This window comes from Pogona vitticeps, chromosome 2 (assembly GCF_051106095.1).
Source record: "Pogona vitticeps strain Pit_001003342236 chromosome 2, PviZW2.1, whole genome shotgun sequence".
Classification (NCBI taxonomy): Eukaryota; Metazoa; Chordata; class Lepidosauria; order Squamata; family Agamidae; genus Pogona; species Pogona vitticeps.
Window position 1 is genome coordinate 223,383,601 of NC_135784.1, and position 19,571 is coordinate 223,403,171.

Sequence of the window (19,571 nt, forward strand, 5' to 3'; positions counted from 1 at the left end):
CTGCTGCATCTGTTAGGCACATTTGACTTCCTTCCTGGCTGCCAGAATATGTGTCCCCCCCACACACCCATGGTATGGGTTGCAGTGTTACACTGTTAGTTAGGTCTTGCCCAGACTTTGGCTCCATTTACCCAGATTCCTCTAAAGCCTGACCCAGTAGCAGTTAGAGTCTCCTCCCTGTCCCACCTCTGCCATTTCACAAGGATCCACACTGGGGTGGTGACATCCGAAGGGCCTCCCTTTTGGTCTCCAGCTTTGATCCAGAAGTCTCAGGGAATGAGATGCTCTTGGTCTGGCAACTATAGACCAAAAAGTAACTTTCCCAAGCTCTGTGGTTGACCTAGGGCTGAGCCAGCCTGGGCAACCCTACCTGCCATCATAATGACCACACAGACACAGTTCTGGAAGGAAAGGACACAACTTTATTGGTTTCAGCAGCAAGTTGCTGGCCCAGCACTGGGATGGATCCAGTGCATAAAAAGACCTGCCTGCCTCTTGATGCTGTCCCACCCCTCAGCAGTCTGCTGAGGGTAACCCACCTGGGTTGACAGACTGTGGAGTCCACACGGGCATAAGCCACTCTGTGACTCCATGCTACCTGGAGATAGAGGCGGGCACAGGGCCCTCAAACTGGGCCATAGCCTGCCCCATCCCCAGCTCCCTTTAAGGGGATCCCTTAACTTCCTGGGGCTGTAGGACCTGCCTGGAGCCTGTTAACACCACCTAGATCTGCCCCATGTTCCAAACTGCCATGAAAACTGGTCCCTGCTCAGCTCCTGCCAGATAACTGTAGCTGCAACCATGTGGCTATGCTTGCCTTGATGTTGGCTAACCAGATGTCATGACTGCTGTCTGAGAGCTGCACCTTGTCACTATGGAAAAGGTGCTTCAGCTTGTAAGATCCCGCTGCCACCCCAGGCAGTGACCACATGACACACTTCTTGGGTAATCTTCTGCCTTGGTATGTCCACTTTGCGGGGGTCCTGAGCACCCCTCCACACTTGCCTCTCCAGAAGGTTGGACCACAGAATGCTGGTCGTGGGGTGCATAAATTCCAAATAAGCCTTGATGGAGTATGTGAGATCCAGTCCCCTTATGGCTGAGAGGTCATTCTCTCCCAGCTGTACTAGGATTGCACCTGGTGGTCCGGTGGCCTCAGGATGGCACCATACGCAGGACAGAAGCTGGTTCCAGCACATTCCTCTATGTCCCATCCACCGGTGAGTCACATGTCCACCCAGCCCAAGGTCAGGCCTCCAATGCTTTGGTGCTGCATATTTTGACACCCAGAACATGATGCTGTGCCTAATTATCCAGGTTTCTCACTGGTCATCTAAGGTAAAAGCTGAGGAACAGAAAAACCATCAGTACAAGGCAAGGTTAGTGCAAATGAATGCTTTGTAAGTAGCTGAGCACCGCCTCCCCATTTCTCCTGTTCTGTCGGGGGGCGTGCCATGAGTGGCTGCCTCAGTTGCTGGCCCAATCCTGAAGGGAGGCAAAACTGCTGGGTGGGAATCCTGCTCAGAAACTGGTTGTGGGTAAGCTGTGTGCGGTCCTCCTATATCAAGAAGGGCCCCTCCCCCAACAGGCGGGAGGGACTACTTCCCCTTTGCAGTCATAGGCGGATGGTGGCACCCCTGCCTCTCTGGTCAGTTTTAGATGACCACAGGTACAGAACCAACCCTTCCCCTTCCCAAGAGACATCTTGGCTCTGCAGGGAGCAGCCCATTTGCTTCCTCTTAGTTGCTGCCACCAATTCCCGTACTTGGAATGCCTCGAAGAAGGCTAATGTGTAAGCTGCCTCCAATAGCCGGGCTTCGTACATGGAGCAGCATATGCTCTGCAATTGCCCAAGCAATGTGGCCAAGGTGAACAATGCAGCTGGGGGCCTGGGCGTTGCCTGCTCCCAGCCACCAAAGGCCCTCCTAACTGGGAAGGAAAAGCAGGGGTCTAGTAAGCCCTGGAACTGGCAAAAGAAGGAGATCCCTGCTTGATGAGTGGGCATGGACCTTGCCGTGAGCCCCTGTACACTGACCTCTAGCCTTTCCTCATTACAATCGGTGCAGAAGGTTCCCCATGCCCCAGCATAGGCCCTGAATGTTAGTGGGGCAATTGAATTCTGTACTTCCTGGATCACACCTTTCATCTAAGGGTCCAGAGCTCCTCTGGGAATAGATTTGTGTTAATGCTTGTGTGCGGCACAAGTACTACTTTCCTGGGAATGAGACAGGGCATCTGCAGTACCATTATCCAAACCTGGGACAAATTTCGCTACAAATGTTTGCCTGGAGGCATAAAAAGCAAAGCAAAGCGTGCTGCTTATATACCGCCCCATAGCGCTTCAAGCACTCTCTGGGCGGTTTACAAGTTAATCAAGCAGGCTACACATTGCCCCCCCCCAGCGAGCTGGGTACTCATTTTACCGACCTCAGAAGGATAGAAGGCTGAGTCAACCTTGAGCCGGCTACCTGGGATTGAACCCCAGGTCGTGAGCACAGTTTTGGCTGCAGTACACCAGTTTAACCACTGTGCCATGAGGACTAATCAGATTTGTGCCACCGCCCCAGGCACTTTCCCATGTAGAAGTCCCAACAAACCCACCTTGGAAGATCCTTTTGCCCACCCCACTTGCCTGCTTTGACTCCACCCCTTCTCTCCTTGATGTGAGGGCCCACTTTCAGCAACTACAGCTTGTAATAGAGGAGGTCTCCTCTTGCATGGGATGATTGAGAGGCTCTTTTTCCGAATGCTTCATCAAAGTTGAGGGTGGCTGCCAGGGATCTGACTCTCAATACATTACTGTAATGGTTGGTGAGGTGCCAGCCCATGTGCAGATATGTCACCTGAACCACCTCCATAAACACTCCGTAGCCCACTAACCGGTTATCGAATGTTCTTTCTGCCTCCATTTTCTTTCCCCTCCTTGTGCCATTGTTTTTCCCTTTGTCTTTCCTTCCTCTCCTTCCGGGATTATCAGTGTGAAAATAGTCATGTAACATCCCTCTAGGATACTTTCCCTAATTTTGCGTGGGAGGTGCATACCCGCTGGATCCTCATTATCCATGAAGGATCATGGTTCCCCGCACCAACAGCTACTCATGTGGTGGTTGGCACAGGTGAGTGCCTCCAAGTCATCCAAAGTGGTAGCCCTGGGACATGCACTGCAACCTTCCAATAACCCCCCCCCCATCTCATCATGCATGTCCTTGTCAGAGGAGATCTCACCCATGGTGTAGATGGAGGATGATGAGTTTGTATGCTTGTTATGGCCTTGCCTTGTGCAGCTGCCAGCTGACCTCCTCCTCTTTTTTGTGGCTGCCTGGGTTCTGGGCTACCCTTGGAGTTGCTGTCCTTTTCCTCCTAGTGATCCCCTTGATCTTGTATATGCTGCTGGACATGTGACCCAGATGCCTTTAGAATTGTTTCTCCTGGCAAGCAACCCAAACTGCTCCAGGAGCTGGAAAAGAGCTTGGGAGATATTATCAAACACCACCTGATAATCTCTGGCCTGGGTAGGCCATGACGATGCTGTCTGCAGTTGTGGACCCACCTTAGTGTGTCTTCTCTGGGTTGCCTTCCCCTGAGCAGGAGGTGTCCTGGCTGCTGACCCCTGCATTGCAGGCCTCCTGTTGGAGAAGGGTGTATGGGATCCCAGCTGTGCCCTCCATTTAGGGAGGGGTGCAGAGAGTGGTCCCTGCCTCTTAAGGCATGGTGGAATCTCTCCTCAGCTCTTGGCTTCTTTGTAGGCCTGCTTGGAGAACCTCTCTCAGGCCTTGCCCTTTGGGGCCAGCCAGAGGTACCCCTGCTTGATGCCCGTCCCTTAGGGGGTTCACTGGGAGCATTCTGTTTCTCCTGCCATTTGTTAGTGATCTGCCTCTTAGAGGCATGGTGGTGGCAAGCCAGAGGGTGGTCACATCCTCCTGGCACGACAGCATGAGGCTTTTGCAATCTTTCAACCCATTTGGTTTTTCCTTTTTAAAAAAATAATAATTAAATTTTCCACCCTCAATTAGTTTTCTCTTCCCTCCTTTTCTATGTTTTGGGTCCCTTTGGCCCATCCCCTGCAGTTTTCAGGATGGCCAAGCAGGTTGGATTTCTGCTTTTTCCACCCTTTGATATACAGGCAGGTACCTCTGAGAGGGGTATGTGCTTATATGTCCAGTTGTCCTTCCCAAGCAGGCAGGCACCCTCTTGCTCATTGTTCTCCATGCCGATGCTCTTTCCCCCATTGCTACCATTGTTCTTGTCCTCTCTGTTCTTCTCAGTGCTGCTCCTCTCCTCATTGCTGCTCACTGCCACACTTTGCTCCACTGCTACTCATTGCTGCTGCTCGTTGCTGCCGTTCACTACTGCCGCTCGTCGCCTCTGCCTGCCACGTCGTCTTCTTCACACCATCCACCGATGTTCTCCCAGACTGCCTGGGGAGCCACAGCAGTTCCTGTTTTAAGCCAAGGAGGTGGACCAGAGTGAAAACTTTGTCACACTGGTCCATGCACCAAGGCTCCAAGTCTGAATGTTGTGGGCAGCCAATGGAAGGTCCCCACATCAGCTGTGCCCTCCCATTGGCCCTCGCACCCAGCCAGCCATGGCTCTGGTGCCATTCTGGGAGCCTGATGTCACCCAGACCACCACTCCGCCAACAACGAGGAGGCCCAGTAAGATGAGGCCTCTTCTATTTTGCTTTGCTGAGCCTTCACATCCATTTTGTAGTGCTGTAATTCAAGCAAGTGTTTCTTTATAACTGATATTATACAAAGTTCTTTTCTCTATGGGTGTTTACCACATTTCAACATGTTATGTGTAACTTGGTGATTTGCTGTCTATCTCCCAAGCAGTGTTCTAGAAATAAAGTATTGTCCCAGGAGGGACATTAAGCACCAGAGCATGAAAAACGGTTTCTTGTGAGCAATTCATAACAGCTCTCAGTTAGCACTATGACAAACAGAGGTAACAACTGATCTTAAACAGTGCATAAACCACATTTAACAGCTTATCAGCAAAACAGTTGCGCAAGTGTATTTTGCCCCTTTTTGTTTACTTAGTGAGAAAATAGCTTGGAAACAATTGCTGGTTCAACAGTGACTTCCCCCATCAGTTTAATAGCTGCATTTCATTTTCTTGAAATAATCTTACCATTTAAACTGCTTAATTAATAGTATTCACTATTTCTTTTCTCTCTCTTTTCACCCAGGGGCCACATTTGTTGTGGATGAGGGGTCTTCAGCTACCGTTACAATGAGCCACTTGTATGCCAGTGATCCTGACACCCAGGCAGATGACTTGCTGTTTGTTTTAGCATCACCTCCCCAGTTTGGGTACATGGAAAATATATTACCTTCCCCTGGCTTTGAGAAAAGCAATGTAGGGATAAGTATTGGTATGTATTGTATATATTATTTTTTGCTAGAATGAATGGTAGCTTCTCTCTTAATCCATGCACCTAGGGTGGCCTGTCATTTGGTTAGAGGGGCCTCTCCCCACGATGGGGGTGGAGACTCTACACGGAGACATTAGACTATAAGCCACCACAGTGAGGGACACTGCCACACTCTTTGTTATATATGATAAATATAATGTAGTATGTTGGTATGTGCCCATCTGGGCTCCTTGCTGTGTTGGTTTTTAATTGATTGTGGATTTTACCTTAATTTACAGAGCTTTGTACATGCATTAAGTGTTCAATGCCCAGGGAGATTTGTTTGTGGGGTATTTAAGAAAAGTGTAATAAAAAGTAGTCTCTCAGAATTTGAGACCACTAGATGGTGCTGCTTCAAGTGACTTTCCACATTCATGTGATGCTAAAATGGCCTTAATGTTTGAAGTATTGCATTCAGGCAGTACTGTATATCTAAAACCTGGACACAAAATCAATTCTCCCTTAAATGAATGTGCATTTTGCATAGTTCTTATCTTATGTGTATACTTTCGTTCAAAATACACAGGATAGTTAACTATTTCTATTAATTTGCTATTGCTTTTTAATACCTAGCCTCATTCCAGTTGAGAAATGTGAAGGACCTGCACATAAATTATGTCCAGAGCAGGCACAGGAGGACTGAACCAACCACAGACCAATTTATGCTTTATGCTACTGACGGAAAACAGCGTTCATTGGAGATACCATTTTATGTTTTAATCACTCCAACCAATGATGAAGTCCCAGAATTCACAGCAAGGAATATTACGGTAAGAAAGGAAATGCCGCATCCTTTGTGTCTCTGTGCCAAAGACATAAATATTTGGCTCCTGCTTTCAGCTCTCAGAATAACTTCAGTGCCTTTCGTCTTACATAATATATAACCAAATCCAAGGAACTCTATGCACTAAGCATATTTTCCAGATGTTTTATAGGGATTTCTAGCTCTCTTAAAAGATTTAATCAACAATAACTGTCCCATATTTTGGCCCTCCATCACCTTCCTGAATCTGAACTTGCCCATATAGTTGGAGCTTCTCCTGTATTGCTCCATGCTCCATGGGCCACTTTCAGTCCTCAAAATAATAATAATAATAATAATAATAATAATAATAATAATAATAATAATAATAATAATAATAATAATAATAATAATAATAATAATAATAAAGAAGAAGAAGAAGAAGAAGAAGATAACTAAAAATATATGATCAGTTGATTCCAGCATCCAGAGTTAATACAATTTTGGGCTATATATAGCACAACTTGACTAGTTCTTAATCTGTCTGCAGGCTCCCCTTTCCATTCCAGCTACTCCTATCCCCAATTGAGGATGATGGAATGTTTAAGCATTCTGGTTTAAGATCATTATATTCTTATTCTTGTCATGGTATCTTTGGTCAGCCAGAAATGATGGAAAATTCAAGACCTTCCTGTTGAAAGTATCAGATGCCTCTATTTCATGGGAGACGTGGGCACGCTGTTGAAAGATTTCATAAGTTTCTGCAGTGAGAAAAGAGTGATTTGATATGAAACCCAAAAGAGGATCTTTCAAGCCATTGCATTCTTTTTTTTCTGGGAGAGCTTGCCCTCAGAGTTCTGATGGACAAGATTAGTGTTTAGAGGTCCCCATTTCCACAAGGCTTTGTAAGAAGCAGAAGAGGAACAGTTTGTAGTTGTATGGCTCTCTAGGTCTGAATGGGGGATCCCATTTATATTGGAAGATCCTAGGACAGAAGGATCACTCATTGGCTCTTTTGATTACTTCAAATCATTGATCTGTAGTTATTTTTGCAGCTTGAGCTGGATAATGTGGACGATTTTCTTATTGCTCTCTCATTCCTGCTTTCCCCCACTCCTGTGTTTGCAGACTGCATTTGGCTCCAGAGTGTAAATTGCTCCAAGCTTCTGTTGTTTGTTGTTTATGTAAAATCCAGGAATGTACCCAAATAGGCTGTGGCAGGTCACAAAGAACAAGCAATGAATAGTTTGTTGGAAATGTTTAGAGTAAAATATAGATAAAACAAATTTAATAAATAAAATAAAGCAGGATTAGTTAGATTAAACTAAAAGTAAGTCTAGGCAGCTCTGGCAGCTATTTGCGTTATATTTTTGTTTCTGCTGTTAGTGTTTTGGTTTTTAATTGCCTGTAAATAGCCCAGAATAGTGTCTTGGCACTAATAGGACAGAATATACATTAAAGATAATAATAATAATAATAATAATAATAATAATAATAATAATAATAATAATAATAAGAAGAAGAAGAAGAAGAAGAAGAAGAAGAAGAAGAAGAAGAAGAAGAAGAAGAAGAAGAAGAAGAAGAAGAAGAAGAAGAAGAATCAGTAAATATATGATCGGTTGATTCCAGCATCCAGTTAAAATAATAATAATAATAATAATAATAATAATAATAATAATAATAATAATAATAATAATAATAATAATAATAATAATAATAATAATAATAATAATAATAATAATAATAATAATAATAATAATAATAATAATAATAATAGAGATAATGGGGATTCTAAATGAAATTGATCCACTGTCACCATCTTGCTCTTTGGCCCAAGTCTAGGTTGGTTATTATAAACACAGGATAGAGTTATGTAATGGGCAGAATGACAGATGAGGACTCAGGAGGTTTGAATCCACACTTTGCCATGGAAACTCACTGGGAGATCGGAACTGGTAAAACCCCTCCTTAAATATCTTGCTCACCTTGAAAGTCCTGTTAAGGTCGCTGTACGTCAGTCCTGACTTGACAGCATGTAACATTATAAAGGGACGTGGTGGTGCTGCGGGTTAAACCGCAGAAACCTCTGTGCTGCAAGGTCAGAAGACCAGCCATTGTAAGATTGAATCCACGTGTAGGAGTGGGCTTCCGTCGCTTGTCCCAGCTCCTGCCAACCTAGCAGTTCAAAAGCATGCAAATGCAAGTAGATAAATAGGGACCACCTTGGTGGGAAGGTAACGGCGTTCCATGTCTAGTCGCACTGGCCACGTGACCATGGAAACTGTCTTCGGACAAACGCTGGCTCTATGGCTTGGAAACGGGGATGAGCACTGCGTCCTGGAGTCGGACATGACTGGACTAAATGTCAAGGGGAACCTTTACCTTTACCTAACATTATAAAAACAGTAAATTAAGGTATGTGTGGAGGTGGGATTGTTTGCTTTTGTTCTTAATTCCTTTAAGAATGCACTGCATCCCTTTTTATTTGTTTACATAGTATCCTTCAAGGAATGGTGGATGGAGGTAAGGATGGCAGAAATGGGAAAGGCTTACAAGGAATTGTGAGAACCATTAGTCTCTGCTTGCAGAAGCAGCTGGGCAAGCTTGCATTTTGTCCAGTCGTTGAGATAGCCATACTGTTCTATCAGAGGAAAAAAGTTGATGGTTTCATTGTAAAGTCTAGTAATGGTTTATGGGATTGATTAAATTAGTACCTACAAGAGTGAAAAGTCGATTTTTATAACCAATTCTGTAATAGTAAGTGCCATTTACCTTCCTTTGGCTACTTAGGTGGAAGAGGGGCAGATGAAAGAACTGGACCCTTCGGTAATCAATGTTATGGATCTTGATGTACCCCAAGATGCCCTGATGTTTACTGTCCTCCAACAACCGCACCATGGACTCCTTGTAAATGGGATATATGGCAATGATACCATCCATTACAGACAGGCAATTAACAGTCACCACCATCATGAAATTCCTGTGCGTTCCTTCTCCATGGAGTTTTTAAAAAATGGTAGCTGCCATTTTCTTTTATACTATTTTCTTAGTTCTTTAAAGCAATTATTACCATACATTGGAACAGTATGAAAAACTTATGTCTTCCTTCTCTACTTAGTCCAAAAGCTGTCTTTTGCATTTTTCTATTTATATTTAGGGATAGTAATTAAAACTGTAATACTTTTTACGGTTACTTGGGAGTAAATAGTATTTATTTTATGAATAAATATACATGTTTTTATAAATAAAGACACATAAGAGCAAACTAGAAATCAGTTCACTATATTTTATGCTGCAATATTTTGTAAGCCTTAGCTTTTCCCAGCCTAATGCCTTCCAGACTTATTCTGTATGTCTGCCTCATACAGCATGAACAATGACTATGTAGTCCAATACATCTGAAGGGCCACAAGTTGAAGACTGTTTTAAATCTACTTAGAAGATCCACTCAGGGCCAAACTAGACAAATACAGGTAACATGTTCTTAGAAGCAAAGCTCTGTTAAGAGAATAAAAAAATGAGCTTTGCTTGATCTACAAATAAGCTTGTTTTTGTTTTGTAATCAGTTACCAGAAGTATGCCTAGGTTTGTTTACATATATTCTCTCTCAGGCTGTGACACTGAAAGATTTGCATGCCAGGTGGGGCACTTTATGAGGAGGAAATATGTATTTCCCCTCCACCTTTTATCCGACTTTCCATTCAATGTGTGTTTGCAGGATATTGTACATAGATGTTAGGCTGCAGTCTTATAGATAATTTGCCTGTGTGAAAAGCCCACTGATCTCATTTGGTCTAATTTCTTTGTAGATACACAAGGAGGTGTTTTATTTACATAATATCCCTTATAAAATCTTTCTAAGGGGCAGCATATATAAATAAATAAATATTTGGTATAATAACATTGAAAACGAGTGATTGCATTTGCACTGTGAATCAGCGCCCAAATCATGGTGCACAGATTGGTATCTGATTTACCTTGTGCTCTTTTTTGACACATTGAGCAGATCTTTGTCTGGATCTACGATGGTTTTTGTGTGATTCCAAATCTACGTTTTTTAAAAAAATACCATGAATGGCAAAATGCAAATAGACAGGATTTGAGGTGGGGGTTAGGGTTGGGTCAGCATAGCAGTAGCTGTAGGGAAAGGTTGCTGAACTAGGTTGATTTCTGGTCTGATCTAGCACAGCTTTTCTTAGGATCTTCTATAGATTTATACTAAAGCAAGTTCTATGCAGCTTACCTCCAAGCATAACTTAGAAAGAGGAGCCTTCGAGAATACATAACTTAGAAAAGTTAGGATTCTTGGACTTCTACGCCCAGAATGATCCATAGCATGGCAATGATGGCTAGAGGACTGAAGCAGTTGTAAATTATTTTAAAAAGTAACTTCGTCATGCTCCTCTCCCAAGGGCTCTTTGTTATGTAGGAGCATCTTCAGTGCATCAGAAATCTTTTCAGGCCAGGAAAGTCCACAATGGATTTCTTCTCAACATTTAAATAAAAGACATAAAAAGGGGTGAAAAGTAATTTTTATCTAGGCACTAGAAGGAAGTGTGTGTGTGTGTGTGTGTGTGTGTGTGAGAGAGAGAGAGAGAGAGAGAGAATTAGAAGACAGACTTGTTCCTCCCATTGAACTAAAACGGGGAGTTTATTACTTGAAGAGCCCACAGTGGTGTTTATGAGCCAATGATGTGCTGATGGATTAATGAACAGCTGTTGTGTTCAAGGCTTGCCCCAGGTTCATTGAAACAAGTTGGCTGTGACCAGCAGACATGGTTGGCTATGTGGTCTAAGGGGAAATAAGGCGAGAACATGAATAAGTTTTTAAAAGGAAACAGACTGATCTTTCTCCTTTTCTTTCCTCTTTTCTCTTGTAACCATCTCCCTTGCCTCATCTTCCAGGAATGCGGCTGATGTACATGCATGATGATTCTGACAGCTTAGCTGATGGTTTTTCAATCCAGCTCTCAGATGGGAAACATACAGTGTCAAAAACCATTTTGGTAGAGGTCATTCCAGTTAATGATGAGAAACCAGTGCTGAGCAAGTAAGCCACATGTCCCTGTTTTCAAATTGGTGCCCTGACAAAACGATTCAGCAGTGATTGAAACAGCAAATTAATGATTAATAGAGCTCGTCTCCTCTAAATACTCGCTGTCCAATGCCAACAGTGTTTCACAAAAGCAGTCCTCAGTGAAGGACATCCCTGTTGTGATCAACGGGAGTAAAAGAGCAGAATATGAATCAAGGGTAATGGCAAACAGATTACATGACTTGAATGTGCATATTCAAATAATATATGAAAGACATACAAATAGTATATCCAGTATATTTAATCTCCGGTCTTCTTTGGGAAAATAGTTTAAAGGCAAGGATAATCCTTGTATACCCTCTGCTGATCATTTCACGCTTTAAGGAGTAGAGATGTAAAATTTCTGAAATTTTGATTTTTTTTTTCCTGGAAAAAATCTTCTGGAAAAAAATTGAAATTTTCAGAAACGTTTAATCTCTGTTGAGTAGACCTTCTCTGTCTCACTTCTTACCAAAGAAGATGAGACAGAACTTCCACCAGTTACTTTGACTACAACTCCCAAAAACCCTCAGCCATCATGGCAACTGCCCGTGCTGTTTGCAGGTTTTTCTAGTGTTCATCTGAAACACTCAAAAGTCAGATTGACTCTAATTCTATCCTTTTCTCTCTGTCATTGCAGCTTCTCTTCTCTCCATTGGTATATTTCTTTTGTGATTATGGAAACTTATGTTTATTCTGTGCATGTGCGTGTGCAAAAGGCATCATTTGGGGAATGTATATTTTTTAAGACTGGTATTGTATGCTAGCAAAGTGCATTGGGCTGCCACTGACTCTGAAATGACACAAACTTCTCTAATAGCTAGTACATTGCTAAAAAGAGAGTACTTACATTTGTACGTAACACCAAGGAAAGAAACCTAAAGGAAGCTTATGTGCTTGGAGGGTGGTGGTAGCTGTTACATAACTATTATGAGCCTCATGACACCGTAGTTAAAGCCAAAACTCTCTTCATGACAGGGGTTCAATCCCAGTAGGCAGGTTGAGGCTGACTTGGTCTTGCATCTTTCTGAGGTCAGTAAATTGAGTACCCAGCTTGCAGGGGGTGGGGGTGGGGAGGGAGAAATATGCCGCTTGTATAATTAAATTGTAAACCACCCAGAGAGTGCTTTAAGCACTATGGGGCAGTACATAAGCAGCACACTTTTTACATAGGAGAATCCATACGTACCATATGTAGTTACCTCTCTGATACAAAGAGAAACAACAGCTGCTGAGAAGAAAGAGGCAAAGCCATGTAGATATCACTAAATGGTCACTTAGGAAAGGCAAGAGTGAAAAAGATTAATTATGTGCTGCCAGGTTTATTCAATTTTATGGTTACCCTCCTAGGATCTTCTTGGTATCAGGTACTGAAAAGTAGTTTGCTAGTTCTTTTTTGTCTGAGCGTATTCTGGGATGGTCCAAGGCTACATCGGTGGCAGGCCATGTTAGGCCCATCAGCCACATGTGCCTCAGGTGATCTTGAATGCACTGTCATCCAGGAGGCACAATTGTGATTCAGATGCCAGCTAGCCAAGCAGGCCAACTCACTGGACTGCAAGTGAGCTGCTTTAAAGCGATCCTTATGTCTGCCAGGGAATTGCTCCCGCCTGGCATCCAAAAATAGAAACCCTACAAATGAACCAAAAAGGTTCCGTTTGGGCATGGATTGAGGTTGGGCTGGAGGGCACTGCCTTGCACGTTATGTGATCACTAGGAAACAGGTTGCACTGGGCTACTCCACAAGCAGTTCAAATTGCCACCTATTTCTCCATGTGATCACACCCTAAGCAGCATAAGATCAGCCTGCTCCTCATTTCTGTGCCTGAAACCATTTCACGGACGAGCTTCTCTCCTGGGCTACTCACAAGCACAGGGGTGGTAGGAAGATGGCAACACCACCACCCCAAGCTTGGAAACAATTTCTGGAGGCTGTTTTTTGGGAAGGCACTACAGTTCCTAGAATCACCTAGAGAGCTTGATCATACTGGGCTGTGGGATTCTGGAAGGTGCAGTAAAACAAACAAAAAAACTCTTTTTCACTCCAGGCATCGCTATTCCCATATCAACTCCTTTCTCTCATACTGCAGTTATGTGAACATGGGCTGCAGTGATAACACTAAATGGAATACAAATCAATCTTTTTCCTCTTCAGGACACGAGGGGTGGTGGAGCAAAGTGCATGCTGAGAATAGCCTAATTCTGTGCATTTTCTTTCCAGAGAAAACCCAAGTGAGTTAATGGTGGAATGTTTATTTCTTGCAATAAGTGGACATAGAAGTCATGTATTTTTATACTGGCTTTCTTCTGCTTGAGAGTGGAGCAAGTGTAAATTTAGCCGCTCTCTTATTCTGAAGCGCACACATGTGGGCTAGTGTTGGCTTTCCAGAACAAGATAGATGCTATGGCTGGCTCCTAACCGCTTGATATTATTCAAGATTTCCTCTCAAGGCAAGAGGGAAGAGAAGGCAGGATGATTAAACATTCCTGATACTCCTCCTGCTGTCATAGGAACATTTTATTTTCTCTTGTTTTTCACTGGTAATCTGAAAACAAAGGTTTTGTCTGGCTGCATTTGAAATCGTCCCTCACTCCTCTGTATATTTGTGTATGTGTGTCTGAGGGGGAGAGAAAGAGAGAGAGGCAGAGGCAGACAGGCAGAGAGAGTTGTTCTTTGAGTCATTCTTCCTGTCAGTATCCCAGTGATTATTTTTTCAATTTAAACAAATGCACAATGAGTCTTTTGTTTTCTTGTTTATTCCAGGAAGGGTAAGATAAAGGTGAATATGGGGAAAGCCCAAATTATTTCTACTGCTGTCCTGTCAGCTGAAGATAAAGACACCCCCAGGGAACAAATTTATTATTTATTTGATAGAGTCCCAGAGAATGGGCATCTTCAGCTCAAGGTCAGTCTTTGTATTTCAACAAAATACAACTAGATATTGGGAAAAAGAACCCCGTATTTCTGGGGTTAGAATGGGAATGAGTATAATCCTTCTGTTTGCTAAATGTCTCTCATGGGCTTGAAACACACTGCAGAGGCACAGATAACTCTGTCTTGATCCTTGGAATAAACCAATGATAGATGTTCTGTTTGGGCCAAAGGAACCTCTGCCAACAGAGTTCTTTGAGGGGAAGCTGATCTCTATGTGTTGTGGGGAAAGAATGAGAGAGAGTTCTAGAGCCACACCACCACGTTCTCCTTATTATTCTATGTTTAATATGTACTACTGTTTGTATTCTTGGGGCAGAATGTGTGAGGAAGTCGAGTGAGACCTTGGTATATAAGCTTTCTTACTAATTATACAGTAGATAAAACATTTAAGTCAGGAATTTACAGAGGAGATTAAGCTACAAGCCTCCCTTATTAGACCATCCCTTAGTTGTTAGTTTACCTCAACTGGCACTTACTGTCTCAATACATTTATTCAGAGACTCTGGTAATGAGAAAGAATAAATATTCTCATTCACTTACAGTTCTTCATAGATAAAACCAAACTTCATATTGTGTAAAACTGTTGTTACATCACTGAGCTTTACTGGCTAACCAGCTTCATTACTGATTAACACACTGGACAGCTAACAGAACACATCACTCTAACCACCTGCTTCTGACAGATTCTGTTGCTAGCACTGACAGAACCCTGACTAATTGTAAAATGGTGGGGGAAGGAATCTGAGGCAGACAGGGAACAATTATCTGCTACTGGATAGTCTGAGATCCACCCCAGTTCAGAAATGTCCCTTCCAGACAAAATCTCTTAAAGGCATCATATGTAGGCTGCAAAATATCCAACATATATCAATCCATATATCTGCCAGAGGCAGAGTGTGGTAAAGTTACTTTTCTGGATTACACCTCTAAAAATTCCTTCCTGGTACTGTAGTCCAAAAAAGTAACTTTTCATACCTCTGGTAAGAACAATAACTTTTCAAAGCTATGACTAATGGCTATAGATTATCAGATCTCATCAGTACACATTCACACAATGAATTCAGTAACATACAGCAAAGATTGTTTGCACAAAGTAAAATCTAGTATAATATGTAGTATTTTATTTGTTTAATGACAGTTTTTCTTTCTAGGTAGGTCATGAATGGGTAACACTCCAGAATGGGATGAAGTGCACCCAATGGGACATAGACATGAACTCCGTGAGATATTTACATACTGGAACAATTGGCTCGAAGGAGCAAGACAGTTTTGAGTTTCACCTGTGGGATGGAAATAACCTATCGCCAGTGGTGGTTTTCCCAATTGTCATCAAGGACATAGACAAGGGTAATTCCATTTTTGATGTTCACATTTGTTCCCCTCCTGCAATCTGAGAATCATTTTCACAATGCTGAATTTCTGCATGTGATCTTGAGCATGGTTACTGGATCACCAGCCAGGCTATATATGTGGCAAGATGGAAATTATTGTCATCACAGTTGCTGCTGGAAAAAGTGCAGGCATTGTCATACAGAGGTGGCCCACCTCTCACCCTGTGTGTAGCCCAGTTCATGCTGACTTTTCTTCATGTGGCTGTATACTGTACAGTGAGTGCATCAAATAATTTAGCACTGTGTTGTACAAGTCTCAATAATTTAGTGCTGTGTGTAAGTTTCAAGGAACGTATGTAGCTTCACATGCTCGCAGGGACTTAACATACATCCCAAAGAATTAATTATAAGGGATTTGGCAAATATTTGTTTTGTTATGCAGGAAAGAAGACATGATGATGTTGCACTGGTACATATCAGGACATGTGGGACTATTCCAACTCTATTCCTTAAAAGCCTTCCATACCAGCTCCTTCCTGATCTTATGGAGTGTCATGCCACACCAGTGTCTTACACATAGAACTACATACATGGCAGAGAGCTTAGTTGTATACACACAACATAGTCAGCCTGCATGTGAAATACTGCTGTCTCATTGTGCACAGGACAGTGTGATGGGTCTCGCTTCCTGCCTAGGTCTTTTGAAAGCGAGATGCTAACCACAAGCAGTCCATGGTTTATGTATTATGACCCATGAACACTAAACTGTGGCTTGTATCTTCCCAGCTAGAGTCATATGACATGGTTTCTTTTTAATTTGTGGCTTAGGAGAGAGAAAAGCCAGAGTCCCTGGTCTGGTATATAACAATAAACTACAGACCAACTATGCATCTGCCATCCACCTCTTTAGCCATTCCTGCTTGCAGTTGGAACAATCTAGGGGCATGTGCCAGAATGCTGCCTCAGGCATAAGAAGCCTGCTTCTGGCTTGTTGCATCATATGAAAATGGATGCAATAATTTTTCTGGCGTCATTCTTTATATTCCCAGTGTGAATAGGAAGAAGCATGAGAAGTGCATTGATTCTTCTTTAGACAAAAAATATGAAGTCCCTGCTTGAAACTGTGCATTGAAGAACATGAGATGAAACTAATTATCAGTTCTTATGTAGCCAGAGTCCTAGGCATAAGACATATGTTATTGTGATGACCCTAGTTGGCTTTTTAAAGTATGTGAGATATTCAAGGAGTGGATGACTATTGCCTAGTGAGTTTCCTTGGCTATGCAGAGAATTGAACCCAGGTGTCCTGATCCTTAGTTTGTCACACTATCAGCTACATCAGACTAACTCTCATCAGGGATATACAATAAAAGGTATTTAATATGTATTCTCGAAAGCTTTCACAGCCAGGATCCAATGATTGTTGTAGATTTTTTGGGCTGTTTGGCCAAGTTCTGGAGGTTTTTCTTCCTAACATTTCACCAGTCTCTGTGGCTGGCATCTTCATAGGACAGGGGCTAGAACTCTTGTGTTCTTTAATATATTTTTAATATCTTTATTTAATATTTTTATTACCCATGAGCAAATTGTGCAGTCCCAGGGCGCTCCCAGAAGAAGGGAATGGTAAAAAACCACTCCTATGTATTCTCTACCTAGAAAATCTTGGAAAGGATCATCATAAGTCAGAACAGACAGCACTCAATTGTTAGTGATATACATAATAAAGGATATTTAAGACATAGAAGATATGATCACTAATTGTGCTTCATATTTCTTGTGTCCTGTATAGGAAACATTGCAGTTTTTGTCAGGACGCTCACCGTGCTGAAGGGTGGCAGAGGCCTCTTGAGGACTGATGTCCTCCTTGCAGTTGATGGCAGTGAGAAGCCAGAGGAGCTCCTCTATGTGATCACGTCCCCACCTCAGTATGGGCAGATGGAATATGTCAGCTATCCGGGAATCGCCATTACAAGTTTCAGCCAAATGGATGTCGCTGGCCAGGCAGTCTGCTACGTACACAATAGTAAGGCATCCTCTCCCAGGGATGTGGTCAGGTAAGCAAGATAGTCTCCTCTTACTTACTTACTTACTTACTTACTTACTTACTTACTTACTTACTTACTTACTTACTTACTTACTTACTTACTTACTTACTTATTTATTTATTTATTTATTTATTTATTTATTTATTTATTTATTTATTTATTTATTTATTTATGCATACATACATACATACATACATACATACATACATACATACATACATACATACATACATACATACATACATACATACATACATACCCCCCGGGGGGGGTATCAGACTAGCGAATGGGCATGCTGCATGACATGACAAGTGAGCAATTGTTGTGGAGAAGCAACATGGTGTTGCATGCTGGTCAATGGTGCTGCAGGCAGTTTGAGCACAGTTAGACAAAGCACAGAGCTTTATTTCATGGTTTGCTGTCATGTCATGTGAAGATAGGCAGCTACATTTTCTTCAGTTTCTTTCTCAACAAACCAGAAGAAAAAAATGTCAGGGTGTGTTCTTTGTTTCTTGGGTTTGTTGAGACAGACAACCTGGGGAAGGATACCTGCCCACCTTTACACAACATGATAAACAATCCCTGGAGTGAAGCTCTGGGTTTTGGTCAGCTGCTCTCACTGCCATCTGGTGCAATCGAACCCTTCATACTGGCCAATATTCCTGTTTCTTAAGTCATGCAAGTCAGTTGAATGTTTAAATAGCAGAAAGTGGGGGTGGTCTCCTCTTTTGAAAAGTAGGAAGGACTCCTATATCTAGGGACGTGGTGGCGCTGTGGGCTAAACCGCAGAAGCCTGTGCTGCAGGGTCAGAAGACCAAGCAGTCGTAAGATGGAATCCACGCGATGGAGTGAGCGCCCGTCGCTTGTCCCAGCTCCCGCCAACCTAGCGGTTCGAAAGCATGCAAATGCGAGTAGATAAATAGGTACCATCTTGGTGGGAAGGTAAACAGTGTTCCGTGTCTAAATCACACTGGCCATGTGACCACGGAAAGATTGTCTTCGGACAAACGTTGGCTCTATGGCTTGAAGAGCGGGATGAGCGCCGCCCCCTAGAGTCGGACACGACTGGACAAAAATTGTCAAGGGGAACCTTTACCTTTACCTCCTATATCTAAAATAAGATTGATGTGAGTAGTTAAATTATTTATCATTATGTAGAGAAAGAAGTTAAGATTGTTAATATGGTTTAAGATGTTGACAATAATGCCTCTCTTTTCTCTTGAAAAATAAATAGAAATGCAAAGTGAAATAAACACAAATTCATTTATACTTTTTTTGGCAGAGCAAAATAAAGGCTTCTTGTTTAACCTCCAGTTTAGTTCAGCATTCTGTTTGCAGTATAACTCTGCTAAATGCTGAACAATTGGAATGCAATTTGGTACATATTTGATTACAATCTTTCATTTCAAACTGCCACACTATATTAACCTTCAACCACTCAATTCTGTCCTCTTCAACACTGGGAGAAAAGTGCACAGTGCAATACAAGCTAATGGGCTAAATCCAACCTTAAGTCTATCTTGAGTAGACACACTAAAAGGAATGAAACTTGATGGGTGTCCAGATTTTGGCCAGGACAAAGAGGTCCACACAAATCACTCAGCCACACTACCCAGACTTTCCTGGACAAAAAGCCAACCTTAACAAGTAGGAATATCAAAACACCCCAAATGTGTTCAGGATCTAAAGGTAAGGCACCTTCTTTAATGCCACTGACCTCCTTCTCCTCAGAATAACCAAACTACAAGAACATTTTTATTATTTTACTAAAGGTGTTGCAAAAGAAAACATCTTCAAAACAAAATTCAAAACTTTGGAAAATCAAAAAGATGTAAAGCATGTTGTTGTTGTTGTTTAGTCATTTAGTCATGTCCAACTCTTCGTGACCCCATGGACCAGAGCATGTCAGGCCCTCCTGTCTTCCATTGCCTCCTGGAGTTGGGTCAAATTCATGTTGGTAGCTTCAGTGACACTGTCCAGCCATCTCATCCTCTGCCGTCTCCTTCTCCTCTTGCCTTCACACTTTCC

The 19,571-nt window shown here is 42.5% G+C and overlaps 1 protein-coding gene across 10 annotated transcripts in view; it reads left to right on the forward strand.

Moving 5' to 3' along the window:
- Window positions 1-19,571, forward strand: part of FREM1 (FRAS1 related extracellular matrix 1) — a 113,450-nt gene that overhangs the window by 60,423 nt on the left and 33,456 nt on the right. For 5 of the 10 annotated variants that reach the window (XR_013541460.1, XM_020782962.3, XM_020782963.3 and 2 more), the window contains exons 19-25: window positions 5,192-5,377; window positions 5,990-6,186; window positions 8,949-9,174; window positions 11,064-11,208; window positions 13,997-14,138; window positions 15,319-15,514; window positions 17,288-17,552. Coding sequence is in view for 5 of the 10 variants with exons in the window: in XM_020782962.3 (XP_020638621.3) it covers window positions 5,192-5,377; window positions 5,990-6,186; window positions 8,949-9,174; window positions 11,064-11,208; window positions 13,997-14,138; window positions 15,319-15,514; window positions 17,288-17,552 (1,357 nt within the window). In the remaining 5 variants the exon portion in view is untranslated. Of the gene's footprint in view, window positions 1-5,191; window positions 5,378-5,989; window positions 6,187-8,948; window positions 9,175-11,063; window positions 11,209-13,996; window positions 14,139-15,318; window positions 15,515-17,287; window positions 17,553-19,571 lie in introns of those variants that run through there. The other 5 variants (XR_013541461.1, XR_013541462.1, XM_020782965.3 and 2 more) reach the window with 4 other exon arrangements.